Below are 15183 nucleotides of genomic sequence, written 5' to 3' on the forward strand. Positions count from 1 at the left end.
CCTACAAGGAGTCAGTTTTGAGATGGCTTTACAGGTTGATTGAAATTCTTTGATCCTGATTTCTTTCGGCAGTTGCTATCTGGCAGCACTCAGATTCCTCCAGTCATGTTTTGCCTGGCTTGCATTCAGTGAGAGCATCTTTTTTCCTTTCTTTACCTTTGTCAGAAGTGTGTTAATGACTGTTTTCCCAAAGTTTTGACTTCCACTTGAAGGTGGTAGTGTTTCCATGCATTTGTCCTTCTAGATGGAAGTGGTTGTGGGTTTGGAATGTCCTGTCTGAGGATCTTTGGTGAATTTCTGCAGTGCATATACTCAGTACTGCTACCTGAGCATTGGTGATGGAGGGAGTGGATGCTTGTGGATGTAGTGCTTTGTCCTTAATGGTGCAAAGCTTCTTCAACTTGAGCTTCTTGTTGGAGCTGCCCCCATCCAGGCAAGTGGGGAGTATTCCATCATGCTCCTGACTCATGCTTTGTAGATGATAGACTGCCTTTGGGGAGTCAGGAGCTGAGTTACTTGCCAATAGTATTTCTAGCTTCTAACCTGCTGATGTATCCACCGTATTTATGTGATGAGCCCAATTGAGTTCTGGTCAATGGTAAGCCCCAAGTTTTTGATAGTGGGGCATTCTGTGATGGTAACACCATTGAATGTCAAGGTGCTGTGGTTAGATTGTCTCTAATTGGTGATGGTCATAGTCTGGCTTTGAGTTGCATGTATGTTACTTGCTACTTTGTCAGCCCAAGCTTGGATATTGTCCAGATCTTGTTGATTTGAGCAAAGACTGCTTCAGTATCTGAGGAGTCATGAATGGTGCTGAACATTGTGCAATCATCAGTGAATATCCCCAGTTTGACTTTATGATGAAGGGAGGGTCATTGAGGAAACAGCTGAAGAAGTTCACTCTTGAATTGGATCTTTCAAAATGCACCACCTCGCATTTGCCCAGATTGAAATTCATCTGCCATTTCTCTGCCCAAATCTATATTCTGCTGTATTTTCTGACAGTCCCCTTCAGTATCTGCTACTCCACCAATCTTAGTGTCATCTGCAAACTTGCTAATGAGGCAACCTATACCTTCCTCCAAATCATTTATGAATATCACAAACAACAGTGGTCCTAGCACAGATCCTTGTAGAGTGCCACTGGTCACAGGTCTCCATTTTGAGAAGCTCCCTTCCACTACTACTCTCTGTTTCCCTGTTGCCCAACCAGTTCTCTATTTATCTAACTAGAACACCCTTGATCCCGTGCAACTTCACCTTCTTCATCAGCCTACTATGGGGAACCTTATTAAATGCCCGACTAAAGTCCATATGTATGACATCCCTTCCCTCATCAATCAATTTTGTCACCTCTTCAAAGAATTCAAAGGGTAATTGAGAAGGCACACAGGATACTTGCCTTTATCATTTGAGCCATAGATTTTTAAGAGAAGGAACACTATGTTAGAGCTGAATAGGACTTTGGTTAGGCTATAGTTGGAGTACTGTTTATATTTCTGTTCACTGCACTATAGGAAGGATGTGATTAAAACTGGAGGGAGTGCAGAGGAGATTCGGCAGAATGTTGCCTAGGATGGAAGAGTGGCTGGATAGGCTCGGACTATTTTCTTGTAGCAGAGAAGGTTGAACAGCATCTGATAGAGGTGTACAAAATTATGAGGAGCATGGGGAGGATGATTAAAATAACACCTGTTCCCCTGAATCAAAAAGTCAATAACAAGGGGGCATAATTTTGTCTACCACTTCAACACACCCCTATGTTCCCATGCCAACATTTCTGACACGGGTCTTATGTAGTGCTTTAGTGCGGTTCAGTGCAAGATGGAAGAATATCACATTTTCTGCTTGGAGCCTTGTAGTCCTCAGTATTGAGTTGAATAACTTTAGAGCCTGAACACCATCTTTTGTGTCTTTTATCTATTCCCACACCCCTGTCATGACATAGGCTGCTTTCAGCACAGCCAATTCATTTTTACCCACTCGTAGTCCCCATTTTCACCCATCTAGCTTTTTCTTCTCCCTGGCTTGATTTCAACTGTCTGCGTGTTACTTTATTTTTCTCTCTCACTTTATTTCTTACTCTCTCTGGGCTCCATCACCGTCCATCTGCTCATTCTGCTCTCCACCTTACACCCCCTTTCCCCCTAACTCTCTGTCATCAACATAAATACCAGTGTTTCCTAGCTGCTATCAGTTCTGAAGAAGGGTCACTGGACTTGAAATTTTAGCTGTTTTCTCTCCACAGGTGCTGCCAGACATGCTCGGTTTCTGTGAGATATTAAAGGGTATAAATTGTGAGGGAGGATGTGAAATAAGACTGGGTATTAAAGCATACAGGGGTTGAGTAGGAAAATCTAGTTAAACTGAAGGCACTCCTGCCTTCTCTCTAAAGTGCTCACTCCTCCCGTTCCCTGGGTCTGGGATGGTTCAGACAGTCTCAGGATTTTCAGCTGCATTACTGTTGGTGTGTTTTGTTTTGCAGGGAGGGAGGCTGATTGCAGGCAGCCCAGAGAAACCGTTCCAAGGAGAGCTACAGATTGTTTTGACGGGAGACCATTCAACCCCTGAGTGGCCTTTAAGAAACGGGCCCAATCAAGGTTCAAAGGTGCTGGGTAAGTCACCTTTACAGCTTCACTAGTGATGAGTTCTTATTAGAATCATGTTCAGATTATAAAGCAGAAAAGCTGAGAAAGTGATCTTTCCCACTTGATTCTGAGAGATTGGATTAGATTACTTACAGTGTAGAAACAGGCCCTTCAGCCCAGACCCATTCCCCTACATTTACCTCTTCATCTAACACTATGGGCAATTTAGCATGGCCAATTCACCTAACCTGCATATTTTTGGATTGTGGGAGGAAACCGGAACAAACCCACACAGACATGGGGAGAATGTGCAAACTCCACACAGATTCGCCTGAAGTGGGAATTGAACCTGGATCTCTGACGCTGTGAGGCAGCAGTACTAACCACTGTGCCACCGTGCCACCCACAAGGTCTGAGAGGATCTGTTGTGCCCACTCTCTGCTTCAGTGAGTGAAGCAGCAGCCTCTTATATAGCTGTTTCCCACTTGGACCTTGACCTTGTGAATCTGATCACTTTGCTTTGAAGGATTGATGATGAAATGGCCATGTCACATAGAAAGTCATCGAGTATAACAGATAGAAAGGGCTGGTCCATCATGTCTGTTGGCACCTTTCAATTCTCATCCCATCTTCCAGCACTTGGCCCATTGCTTTGTATGCCATGACAATTCAAGTGTTCATCTAAATATGTCTTAAATGATGTGATGGTTCTTGCCTCTGACACCATTTCAGACAGTGAGTTCCAGATACCTACCACTCTCTGGGTGTAAAGAAGTTTCCTTAAATGTCCTCTAAACCACCTGCCCCTTAACCTGAATCTGTTTCCCCTGGTTGATAGTTCCCTAAGTGAAAATTAATTCCTATCTACTCTATCTATGCCCCACATAATTGTGTATACTTCAAACATGCACTCCCCCCACATTCTCTACTATGAGGGAAACAACTCCTCTCTATCTAGTCTCTCTTCACAGCTTAATTGTTCCCTAAGGTAACATCCTGGTGAATTTCCTCAGCACCCTCTCTAGTGCAGTCACATCTTTCCTATAGCATGGTGACCAGAATTGTTCACATTACTGCAGCTGTTGCCTAATTAATGTTATATACAGCTCTATTATAACCCATCTACTCTTTAATTCAGTGCCTTGAGTAATAAAGGCAAATATTCCACATGCCTTCTTATCTACCTCACCTGTTGCCTTCAAAGATCTATGGACATGCACACCAAGGTCCCTCTGATCGTCTGTATTTCCTAGGGTCATATCAGTCATCACTGCATCACTTGCCTTGATGGTCCTCCCTAATGCATTACCTTACACTTTTCCAGTTTGCTATTGTTCTGCCAATCAGAAGCAACCCACTTTCCTCCTCGTTATCTACCACACAAACAATTTAATGTCATATGAAAACTCACTGATCAAATGTCCTACTTTCATATCTAAATTATCAAAGTATTGTACAAATTCCCCGCAGTACGCCACTGAGCAGAGGCCTCCAATTAAAAATACAATCTGTGACCATCACTTTGTCTCCTGCCACTAAGCCAATTTTGGATCAATTTATCAAATTGCCCTGGATCCCATAGACTCTTACTTCTTGATGGTCCACACTATGCAGTACAATGGCAAAAGCCTTATTGAAGTCTAAGTAGACTACATCTACTGCACACATCTAGTCATCTCCTCAAAAAGTCCAATCAAACCTATCAGATATAATCTCCCCCTAATAAAATCATGCTATTCATACTAATTTAATCCTTTCCTTTCCAAGAATGCTTTCCAAAAGTTTCCTACTAATGTTAAATTCACTGGCCTACAGTTCCCTCTTTTGTTCCCACCACCCCTCTTGAAGAATAGGACTACATTAGCTGCCCACTAGTCCTCTTACACATCTCCTGTGCACAGAGAGGATTTGAAAATTAATGTCAAAGCCTTGCAATCTCCTTACTTATGTACCACTACTCTGCTACATATCTTGCCACAGACAGCTGCTCCAGTCCCTTTTGGCCAGATCCTGTCTTATATTGAAAGTGGCCTAATCCCAGTTCAGAACTTTTCTTTCCAGTCCATCTTTGTGACTACCTTCAATCTTACTGTGTTATGATCACTATTACTGAAATGCTCCTCCAGTGGTATTTCTCCCACCTGCCTGGCTTTATTCCTGCAAATTAGTTCTAGCACTGCCCCTTGACTTGTAGGGTTTTCTGTCTGTTAGGTTAAAAAGATTTCATGGATACATTTTTAAAAATTCTGCCCCCTGTAAGCCTTTCATGCTTTGTCTATTCCAGTTAGTAATTTTTTTTTAATTCATTCATTCATGGGACATAAGCATCATTGTTTGGACAGCATTAATTGTCTGACCCTAGTTGCCCTTGAGAAGGTAATGATGAGCTGCCTTCTTGATCCAATGCAGTCCATGAGCTGTATATTGGTATGGCACAGTGATTAGCACTGCTGCCTCAGAGCAGGATTTATACACATAGTGGTAAATTACAGGGGAGTGTTGTTGAACAAAGAGACCTTGGAGTGCAGATTCATAGTTCTTTGAAAGTAGAGTTGCAAGTAAATAGGATAGTGAAGAAAGTGTTTGGCATGCTTGCCTTTATTGGTCATTAAATTCTGGTCTCCCTCCTCTAGGAAGGATATTGTGAAACTTGAAATGTTTCAGACAAGATTTACAAGATCGTTGCCAGGGTTGGAGAGTTTGAGCTAAAAGGAGAGACTAACAGACTGGGGCTATTTTCTGTACAGAGTTGGATGCTGAGGGGTGATCTTATAGAAGTTTATAAAATCATAAAGGGTATGGATAGGGTGAATAGCCAAAGTCTTTTCCCCAGAGCAGCAGAGTCTGAAACTGAAGGTTTAAGATGAGAGGGGAAAGATTTAAAAGGGATCTAAGGGGCAATGTTTTACGCAGAGGGTGGTGTGTGTATGGAATAAGCTGCCAGAGGAAGTGGGGGAAGCAGATAGCATTATATCATTTAAGATTCATCTAGATGGATATATTTTTAGAAAGAGTTCAGAGGGATATGGAAATTTGGACCAGGTTAATTTGGGATATCTGGTCAACATGGAAGAGTTGGGCCAAAGGGTCTGTTTCCATGCTGTACAGCTGTATGACTCAATGTGCAAGTTTGGTGGATTGCCAGGGGAATTGCAGGGTTACAGGGATAGGGTCGAAGGTGGGTTTGGTGGAATGCTCTTCAGCGGGTCGGTGCAGGACCTGATGAGTCAAATTGCCTCTTCCTGCACTAGAAGTACTCTGTGAGCCCCAATGCCCTTTGAGAAGAAATTCAGGGAATTTGATCCAACTACAGTGAAGTTGAAAACCCCTAAGATTTTTACCCTATTAATTTTACACTTTTGAAGTTTGCCTACATATCTGCCCTTCTGTCTCCCTGAATGTTTGCGAGTCTTTAGTACATTTGCAATAATATGATTACCTCCTTCAAGTTTTTAAGTTCTATCTATATGGCATAATTTGAGGAACCAACTAAAGAATCATCCTTCCTTACTGCAGTAATTGACTTCTTGATCAGTCTTGCAACACTATCTCTTCTTTTACACCCTTATGTGTCTCCTAGCAGAGATAATACCTTGGAATATTAAGCTGCCAGTGCAGCCTCTACCTCAGTGTTGTATCTGTGATAACAGTAATATCATATCCTCATGTGTTACTTAGCACCTTACTTGCAAGACTCCTTGCATTAAAATGAATGTTGTCCAATCTTGCCATGCTCCCTTGTGCCCTAACTTGACTATATTCACACTGCCTTCCAGTGTTTACTAGACCAAAGGTATCAATCCTTAATATGATGAATATATAACCAACAAGTTGGAACCCACAGAGTGGAGTAAAAGATGTAAGAGAAAATGTTCAGCCCCTCATGCTTTTACACCATACAATGATGGCACAGTGGTTAGCACTGCTGCCTCACAGCACCAGGGACCTAGGTTAGATTCCACCTTTGGGCGACTGCCTGTGGAAAGTTTGCCCATTCTCCATGTCTGCATGGGTTTCCTCTCGGTGTTCCAGTTTCCACCCACAGACAAAAGACATACAGGTTAGGTGGATTGGCTATGCCAAATTGCCCATAGTGTGCATGGATATGCAGGATGGATGGATTAGCCATGGGACATGCAAGGTTACAAGGATATGATAGGGGGATGGATCTGGATGGATGCTCTTTGGCTGTACAATGAAAGTTCAATGGGCCAAATGACCTATTTCCACACTGTAAGAATTCTATGATATCTATGATCTGTCCCTGAATGTCTTTAATCTGCCTGTGCTCCGTATTCCTTCTTCCCCCTGCCTCACAAAAACCTATTGATCTGAGTTTCAAATTTTCACTCCACTTCCTCAAAAAGCATCCTCATTGGGAAGGAACTTTGAGATTTCCAAAACCACTTCTGTGTGACCATGTACTTCATGACATCATTTACTGTCCCACTCCACTTTCTGTGTAACTGTTTGTTTCCAATGTTGGTTTCAGTGCCTGTATTTTCAGTTTGCCAGTTGATTGGTTTGTCTGAAACTGTTGCCCAGTTTTCTTTCCTAGAGTTCAGGGCTGCAATGTTTCTGCTTTGCCTCTTTGTTCTGTAGGTGTGTTTGGAGGACTGGATCTGCACGGTATTCCCCATTTAGTCTATAAAACCAAACTGGGTTCAACAGCACATGCTGGCTCCCTCAACATAACTCTGGTTGAAGCCGTCGATTGGCAGGTATTCGGGATGGGGGCCGTACTGTAAGTAGCCTAACACTGATTGTCCGGGGATGGATTCTTCCAGAGGCATAACCTCCTCCAATTTGTACAAGGATTAGGATCAATAATGGGGGGAGAGGGAGCCCAACATAGTGAAATTTCACTGAACTGGGAGGATTCTGCATCGAGGCCAGTTAATAGGATTCTGAGCTCAGGTTCACCTTGTCTAAAAACAGACCACTTTTGAGCACTGAGAACATCATCTGTTCCTTGACCCCCCTATAACTAGTCCATGAGCAGGGATAGAGGCATCTTCCCTCCCCTCATTTTTGTTTGTATGCCGGTCACTTGGACAACCAAATTCTTCTGGCCCCTACCATCTTACTCGGTGCATCCTCCCCCCACCCCAGTTTGTCCAGTTAATATCAGTGCATCCCTCTGCACTTTCCATCCTTCACCCTTACCTCCCTCCCACACGAACCCTCGCTGCAGCATTTCACCAGGATATCCTGTCCAAGGGCTAATCTTTAAATCAGTCAGAGATTCTGTCAGGACTTAATCTCATAAATTTGGCTGCTGGTTGGTCAGTGAGGATGGGGGCCATTAATCTACTTAATCCAAGTCAACAAGGGAATTCTAAACGTGATATAGTTTATCTCGTGGTTCAGATTTTCAGAGATGAAACCTGCTGATTGATGTTAATTTTGTTCAGGAAGGAGATGAGATCCTTGTGACAACAACGAGCTATAATTACACACAGACAGAAATCAGAACGATCCACTCTATCTCCTTTGATAGAAAGACATTGGGCTTGAATGAAACACTGTCATACACACACGTCGGTAAGTCTCAGCTGAATGGAAATTCTAATCAGTCTCTTGGTACTGTCAGTAATGAGATTTGAACAACCTCTGCTGCAATTTATTATCAACAGAGAGAAATACAGAGAATGGCATAGAATTTACAGCATGGAATCAGGCCATTCAACCCACCCAGTCCATGCCAGCATTATAGCTCCGATCAACCCTCTCTCTTCCTCTTTCCTCTCAGCATAATGTTGTATTCCCTTCTCCCTCACCTACTTGATTAGTTTCTCCTGCAATGCATGTGTATTATTTACATCAGCCAGTCCCTGTCATAGCAAGTTCCACATAATCACCACTCTCTGGAGGAAGGCACTTCTCCTGGTGACCATCATATGTTGGAGGCCTCTAGTTTTGCTCTTCCCACAGGAGAAAACATTCTCTCTGTACCCATTGTCTCAAAACCTTTCATTACTTTAAAGGCCTCAATTGAGTCACCTTTTCCAAGAGAGGGATTCTAGTCAGTTCATCTTCTCCTGCTTTTCTGGTGTCTTCCTTGTAAGTCTGTTCTTTCACCTTCTCCATTATTCTTTTTATTCTTCGGAGACCCAGAACCTAAACAAAGAAACAAATTCAGCATACAAATCTCAGGAAGACTGATCTAGTAGATAAATCCCCTACAGTGGATTTGGAACTTGAGGGACCTCATTAGGACCACTAATGAGCAGATTAGTTCAATGCTTGGTGTATGAAAATGACCCATTGTATCAAAGACGTTTAGCCTCCCCAGAACAACATGTATTTATGGAGCATTTTTAATGAAGTAAAAAAATCCAAAGATCCTTCACATGAATGAAACTAAAATTGAGATGGAAAAAACCAAAAGGGTAGTGCATTTTCAAAAATACTATTTTAAAACCATGTTTGCAAAAATAAATTAATGCAAGTTATGATGGAACTATATAATGGATGCATTTCAATATTTCCTGCAACTAAATTTGTTGTTCTATTAAGATAATTGAAGATAACATGTTTATATTGTTCTGAACCCATTTCATGGAGTGCAATTTTTATTAATGGCTGTGTCCATGTCTGTGAATCAATCTGATTGGAGATTGTTCATTTTCTTCAAGCGGAAACACAGGAATTGAAGGGAAGAGGCCAGAGTTACACTCTGGCAGCAGATGTTGGCCTGCTCAGCAGAAACATCAAGATCATTGGCCATAATCACCCTGACAAGGCAGATGAATTGTTTGGAGCACGAGTCTTGATCAGTTCCTTCTTTCATAACGGAATGGAGTTCAAAGGTATCTCGTCCTTATTTAGGTTATGAAATCTCCCAAAGAGTGTTGAAACATATTCCCTAAGATCTCTTGTGACAGTGTTCCTGGTGAATGGGTGGAAAGTTGTTATGAGGGAGTACTGTATTACCTTTCATCAGCTCGGACTGGGATTTGTCAGAACTGCATTAAGAATGGAGAGCCAGATATCCCGAAAAGCAAAGCTTGTCCTGTAGTCAGGATTATGGAGAAGAGATTTAGTTCAGGGGAAGTTGAAGATCATTTGGTGGCATGAAAACGTGGTTTCAGGTTGGGGGTGAACTTTGAGGAGGATTATCCAAATTTTGTGTTCCTGCATTTAAATAGGTAAGAATAATATTACTGTGTGTTAAAATAATGCCATTAAAATCCGATGTTAAGCGTGTGATTTCCTGATGTGTCTGCCAAGATGTGCAAAGTGCTCACTTTCGGCATTGCCATCGAATATAGTCTTTGGTCACTGGCTGTAAACAAGCAAAATAATTATCTCATGGACTACGTAGAAGTTGGTAATTGGTGCATTTCCATACCTTTTGTATTTTAAGATTATTAAGTTGCAAAGAAGAGAGTAAAGATGTTTTACCTGAAGGTATTGGCCAAGAAGAGCAATGATTTTTTTTTAAACTCAATAAATCTGTTTTATTTTCAGAGAACCATTATATTTCCTGCTTCCTACATTTCTCTGAGATGATCATAACAGAATATCAGAATTGTACTAAATGTATTTACATAAGCCGAAAATAACAGCTTTGCGGATCAGTTAGATGTAACAGTGGGGGGGGGTCAGTTGGGGACGGTGTATTCACTCATGGATACTTGTATCACTGGCAAAGATCATCATTTATTGCCTATCCTTAATTACTTTGGAAAAATTATAATAAGTTGCCATCTAGAATCGCTGCAGTCTATCTGGTGAACAGTGTAATTAGAGAGGAAATTGTTATATTTTCTGTAGTAGTTTTGTACAACTGTATGACCTCCAAGGCATACCAAAGTTAAGAGTCAACTCAAATTGCTGTAGGCCTGAAGTTACTTTTAACTGAAATAGGTAAGATCAGCAGATTTTCATCCTGTATGTATGTTAATGAACCAGGTGGATTTTTACACAACCCTGTAGTCTTGTGTCTCAGCTACTGGCAGTAGCTTTTTTTAAAATTCCAGATTTGCTGAAGTGAATGTACTTAAACATGCTTGTGACTATACTGGGATTTGAATTTTAGTCAGATTATTGTGAGATTATTTGTAATATATCCAGTATAACCTAAATGCTAAGATTTGATCCTCATCAATCAATGATCTTTGTATGCTTCGTCCATGTAAGAGAAATGAAAATTTGCTCTGAAGCAGATGGGGTATCAGGTTCCCATCCAACTTGTTAACTCCACAAACACTTCTGTGTTCGAATTGCACGCAGTGATCTTGGCAACACTGCTGACACATTGATCTGAAAGTCTTCTGAACACTATGTTGAGGTTTTAGACAAAAGTTGAAAGAGTTTCACTTTAATTCTTTAAATTTTAAATCAAGAAAGCTTCTACACAAAATATTACTTTTACTGATGACTACTGGTTTCTATACTGTCCTTGAAAAATCTTTCAGTTTTACAACCTTTTAAAGACAATTTAAATTGTTGATGTTTTTCTATGTTTTGTAGGTCATGCCAGAATACAGGATGTTGAATTTTATCACAGTGGACAGTATGGTTACTTAAGTTTCTTTGACCCACGATTTTCTGTGTCTTTCCTCAATCTTGGAGAGGTTTGTAACAGAATTTTTTAAGCAGTTCATATTTTTCATGCAGATAACTTGCTCGTGTTTCTGACAGTTCCTGACGGTGCGTGTATACTGCAAATTGAGATATACATGCCTCACCTGCAGGTGTGAGTCTGCCAGATTGATGTTTTTGTCAAATTTTCCAAAATTTACCCAATCACTTGAAGCTTTATAGAAACTGTTCCATTTGGTCTCCAGTTTTTCCAAATGACAGGGAGTAGTTAAATTGCCAGGAGGTAGACACCAGTGGCAGACCAGTGTGCCAGTGCTCCTGGCAAACTTGGAGGCCCACCATGTAGAGTGCCATCCCCAACCCTTAACACCACCACCATGGTGGTGGGCTGGCTACTTTCTCTTGTATGATTGAATTTTTTAATAGGTGGCTATGAGGGGACCTCCATGTTGAAGTACCCTCTCAGTTACTTACTGTTCATTGCAACATGCCACTCCTCTTAAGTTATTCAGCCTTTTATTAACCATCTAGCTTTAAGAGTTTGCCTGCCGCCCTTAATTCCATGAGTGTGTGTTCAGTGCCAAATCCTGTTTGTTGTCCTCAAAATGAAAACTTGACCCTCATTTCCACTGATCAGGGCATCCTTCACACTGGGGACCACAAATGCAGACTAAGTGACCAGTTCAGTCAACAAACATAATCCCAGTTTCAAACATTTGACATTTTAATTGTTCACCTTGCTCCCTAGTTGACCTTTCTGTTCACAGCCTGCTGCAGTGTTCCAGTGAAGCTCAACACAAAGTTGGGGAACAGCACCTCATCTTTCAACCCAGCACTTTACAGCATTTTGGTCTTAACGCTGAGTTTAACAACTTTAGATTATAACCACTGCCTTTTTCTTGTTCTTTTCTCATTTCTCTTTTTTTTAATTTTCCTCTTTTCCTTCTCATTGCTTTCTTTATTACTTCACATTGTATTTAGGTTCAGAGATTTTTTAATAGGAATTCCCCTTATGTGGACACAACCAATTTTATTCACTTTCATCCAGTATAAGGGCTGTTGCACGGCACAATCTTTTGACACGTAATCATCTCTGGCCTCCACTTTATGCAAAGCTTTCACTTTGCTCTACACACACACATGCAGACACACACACAGGCAGACACAGGCACAGATGGACACATCCAAACACAGACTGACACAGAGTGAGACACACATTGACACAGGTAGTCAGAGACAGACACAAACAGACACACTCAAAGTCAAATGCACACACAAAGATAGACTCAAACACAGACACACATACAGACACAGGCGCACATAGACACACATGCATGCACACACACACAATAAGCACACTTTTTTTTCAGGAATGATCCCTCAACCTGAAACATTAACTTTGTGTGTGTCTCTCTCTCACACACAGACACAGATGCTGCCTGACCTACTGCTAGCATGTTTTGCTCTCATTCTCGATTTTCAGTAGCTGCAGGTTTACAGTACAGAGTAAGGTTCAAACATGAGACTTCTGACTGAGGGTCTCAGAGTGGGAGAGCGATTGGAAAGATAGGCTTTCACAGAGTCAGAAACTCATTTCCCTCAATGGTTTATAAATGGATAGTTTTTGTTTTTTTATTCAGGACATGTTTATGATTCATTTTCCAAAAAGGCAGGACCTGGCATAAATAAGGATGAACAATGTGTTATGGACCAGGCCAGTCCCCTCAAAATATTTCAAGAAGGTAGCCCAAATTTTCTAGTTGTTTTAAGCAGTAGATATTCCAGAAGTGATGCAGTTGCCCCAACCACACAGATTTAAACAAAACAAAATTTATTTACAGACTACTGAATGAAACACAAGCAGAAGAGAACCAAATTTAGAATAACAACCTACCTGAAGACCCAATCGACTCTATCACAACTTAATGATGCTGTTCCCAAATATTTGCAACATCCCCATAAACACCCCCTTAGCACAAAATGGTAAAATCAAGTACAGGTTCTTACAGGAGAGATGTCAGAGAGAGAGAGAGGATCAGCATGGAACTGCTCCTTCAGGTTCCCAGCTTAAACTTGACCCACAGCTGCAAACAAAACAGCTTGCTAAAACCAAACCAAACCAAACCCTGAACTGAGAGCAGTGGCCACTCTCCTTTCATTGTACAAGTGTTTTTTTTAAAAAAACACTTAAAAGCTTTTTTAAGTAGATATTTCCAGACATATCGGAACCTCTGCCTTTACAACTCCCCTGAAAAAAATTCAAGGACAACATAACTTTGTTAAAGAAGCAGCATCATCTTAAATGGTACTGGGGCTTAATGAGATAGAAGGGGGTATCCCCCAAGATCAAACAGCAAATTCCAAAATCACCACTGATATCCTGTGATATCATAAGAAATGGATGAGGACAAAATTGATTGACTGTGATTCATTCGAACTATCTCTTTTCAGATTGTAGAAAATGATTCCTACATTCGTGGATGTGCTTTCCATCATGGATTTGCTCCTGCGATAGGAGTCTTTGCAACAAGTGGCCTAAATATTGATGATAATATCATATTCAAAACTTATGATGGAGGTAATCATAATCTTAGCATGTTGATAAACGTAAAGGATGTTAAATTGTGTGGTTAGGTGTAAGCCAGGCACGTGTGAGTTATCCTGTTTTCCACGATGTCAAATAGTTTACACTCATCCTTACATCATTGAATAAAGTCAAGACCTACAGTAAAGCATTTCACTTCAGAATGTTGATGAATGATATTTGTACTTTTACTGAGCGTGGCATCAGGAAAATCAGGAGTATGCAAAGAGATATTGATAGTTTAACTGGGTGAGCAATAGTTTGACAGATGGTAGTATTGTGAGAAAATGTGAATTTGTCCATTTTGGCAAGAAGAATAGAAAAATAATATATTCTTTAAATGGTGAGAGATTGCAGAATTCTGTGGGACAGAGGGATCGGGGCATTATGGTATGTGAATCACAGTTAGACTGCTGGTGTAGCAAATGATTGGGAAGACAAATGTAATGATGTAATTTATTGCAAGAGAGAAAATAATATAAAAACCAATCAGTTTTGCTACATTTGTGCAGGACATTGGTGAGATCACACCTACAGTATTGTGTACAATTCTAATCTTATTTTAAAGAAGATACAAGGATGTTAGAAAACTTCCAGTGAATGTGCATCCAACTGATTCCTGTGATAACGGGCTCACCTTATAAGGAAAGGGCTGTATGTTTAAAAGAATGAGAGGTGATCATTATTGATACATGTCAGATCCTGAGGGGACTTGACAAGATGATGCAGAGAGGATGATTACTCATGTGAGAAAGACTAAACCTTGCAGTTTAAAAAATCAGGGATCTCTCATTGTAGATGGAGATGAGGGGAAAGTCATTTCTCACAGATGTTTGTTAGTCTGTGGAATCCCCTTCCCCAGAAACAGTGGAAACTGGGTAACTGAATATATTTGAGGCTGAATTAGTTTCTTGATACACAAGCAATTCCAAAGTTACAAACAAATGAGGGAAGAGAAGAAAGCAAAGTTGAGACCATGATCAGATCAAACTACTCCTAATCTGTATCTGTTTATTATGAAATGACTTCAGTGTGGCTGAATATCAATTGGTTGTTCTGTCCCGTCCTAGGTATCACATTAAGGGGTGACAGGAATCGGGCAAGAAGGAATTTAGTGGCTCTCACCTTGTGGTCTCCACTTTCCGATTCTTGGGCTGCAGCAATTGAGGTCAAATCCATTGTATTTAATAAAAGAGGGTGAAGCATATTTAACCAAATTGTTATTTTGACAGTGGGAAATTCAATTTGATTTTGCCCCAAAGTGAGTCATTACTTGCCATCATCAAATCCACTGGGATGCCATCACAATGCCAGCGCATGAAAACCAAGTATACTCTCGGATGGATGCTGTATGAAATATACATCACACTCGATTAACTGATTCTTCATGGTGCAGGCCAAGTATATTATTCAACTGCTCAGATATCAATAACAAAGTAGCTGTTATAAATGGAATCC

The 15183-nt window shown here is 40.8% G+C and overlaps 1 protein-coding gene across 1 annotated transcript in view; it reads left to right on the top strand.

Moving 5' to 3' along the window:
- LOC140476805 (fibrocystin-L-like) overlaps nucleotides 1-15183 on the top strand; it is a 261275-nt gene that overhangs the window by 179954 nt on the left and 66138 nt on the right. Inside the window, 7 exon segments of the mRNA XM_072569599.1 lie at nucleotides 2489-2618; nucleotides 7194-7312; nucleotides 8006-8135; nucleotides 9230-9403; nucleotides 11070-11177; nucleotides 13600-13719; nucleotides 14796-14905. Of these exon segments, the coding sequence (XP_072425700.1) occupies nucleotides 2489-2618; nucleotides 7194-7312; nucleotides 8006-8135; nucleotides 9230-9403; nucleotides 11070-11177; nucleotides 13600-13719; nucleotides 14796-14905 (891 nt within the window).

The sequence above is a fragment of the Chiloscyllium punctatum genome, chromosome 5, assembly GCF_047496795.1.
Source record: "Chiloscyllium punctatum isolate Juve2018m chromosome 5, sChiPun1.3, whole genome shotgun sequence".
Lineage (NCBI taxonomy): Eukaryota > Metazoa > Chordata > Chondrichthyes > Orectolobiformes > Hemiscylliidae > Chiloscyllium > Chiloscyllium punctatum.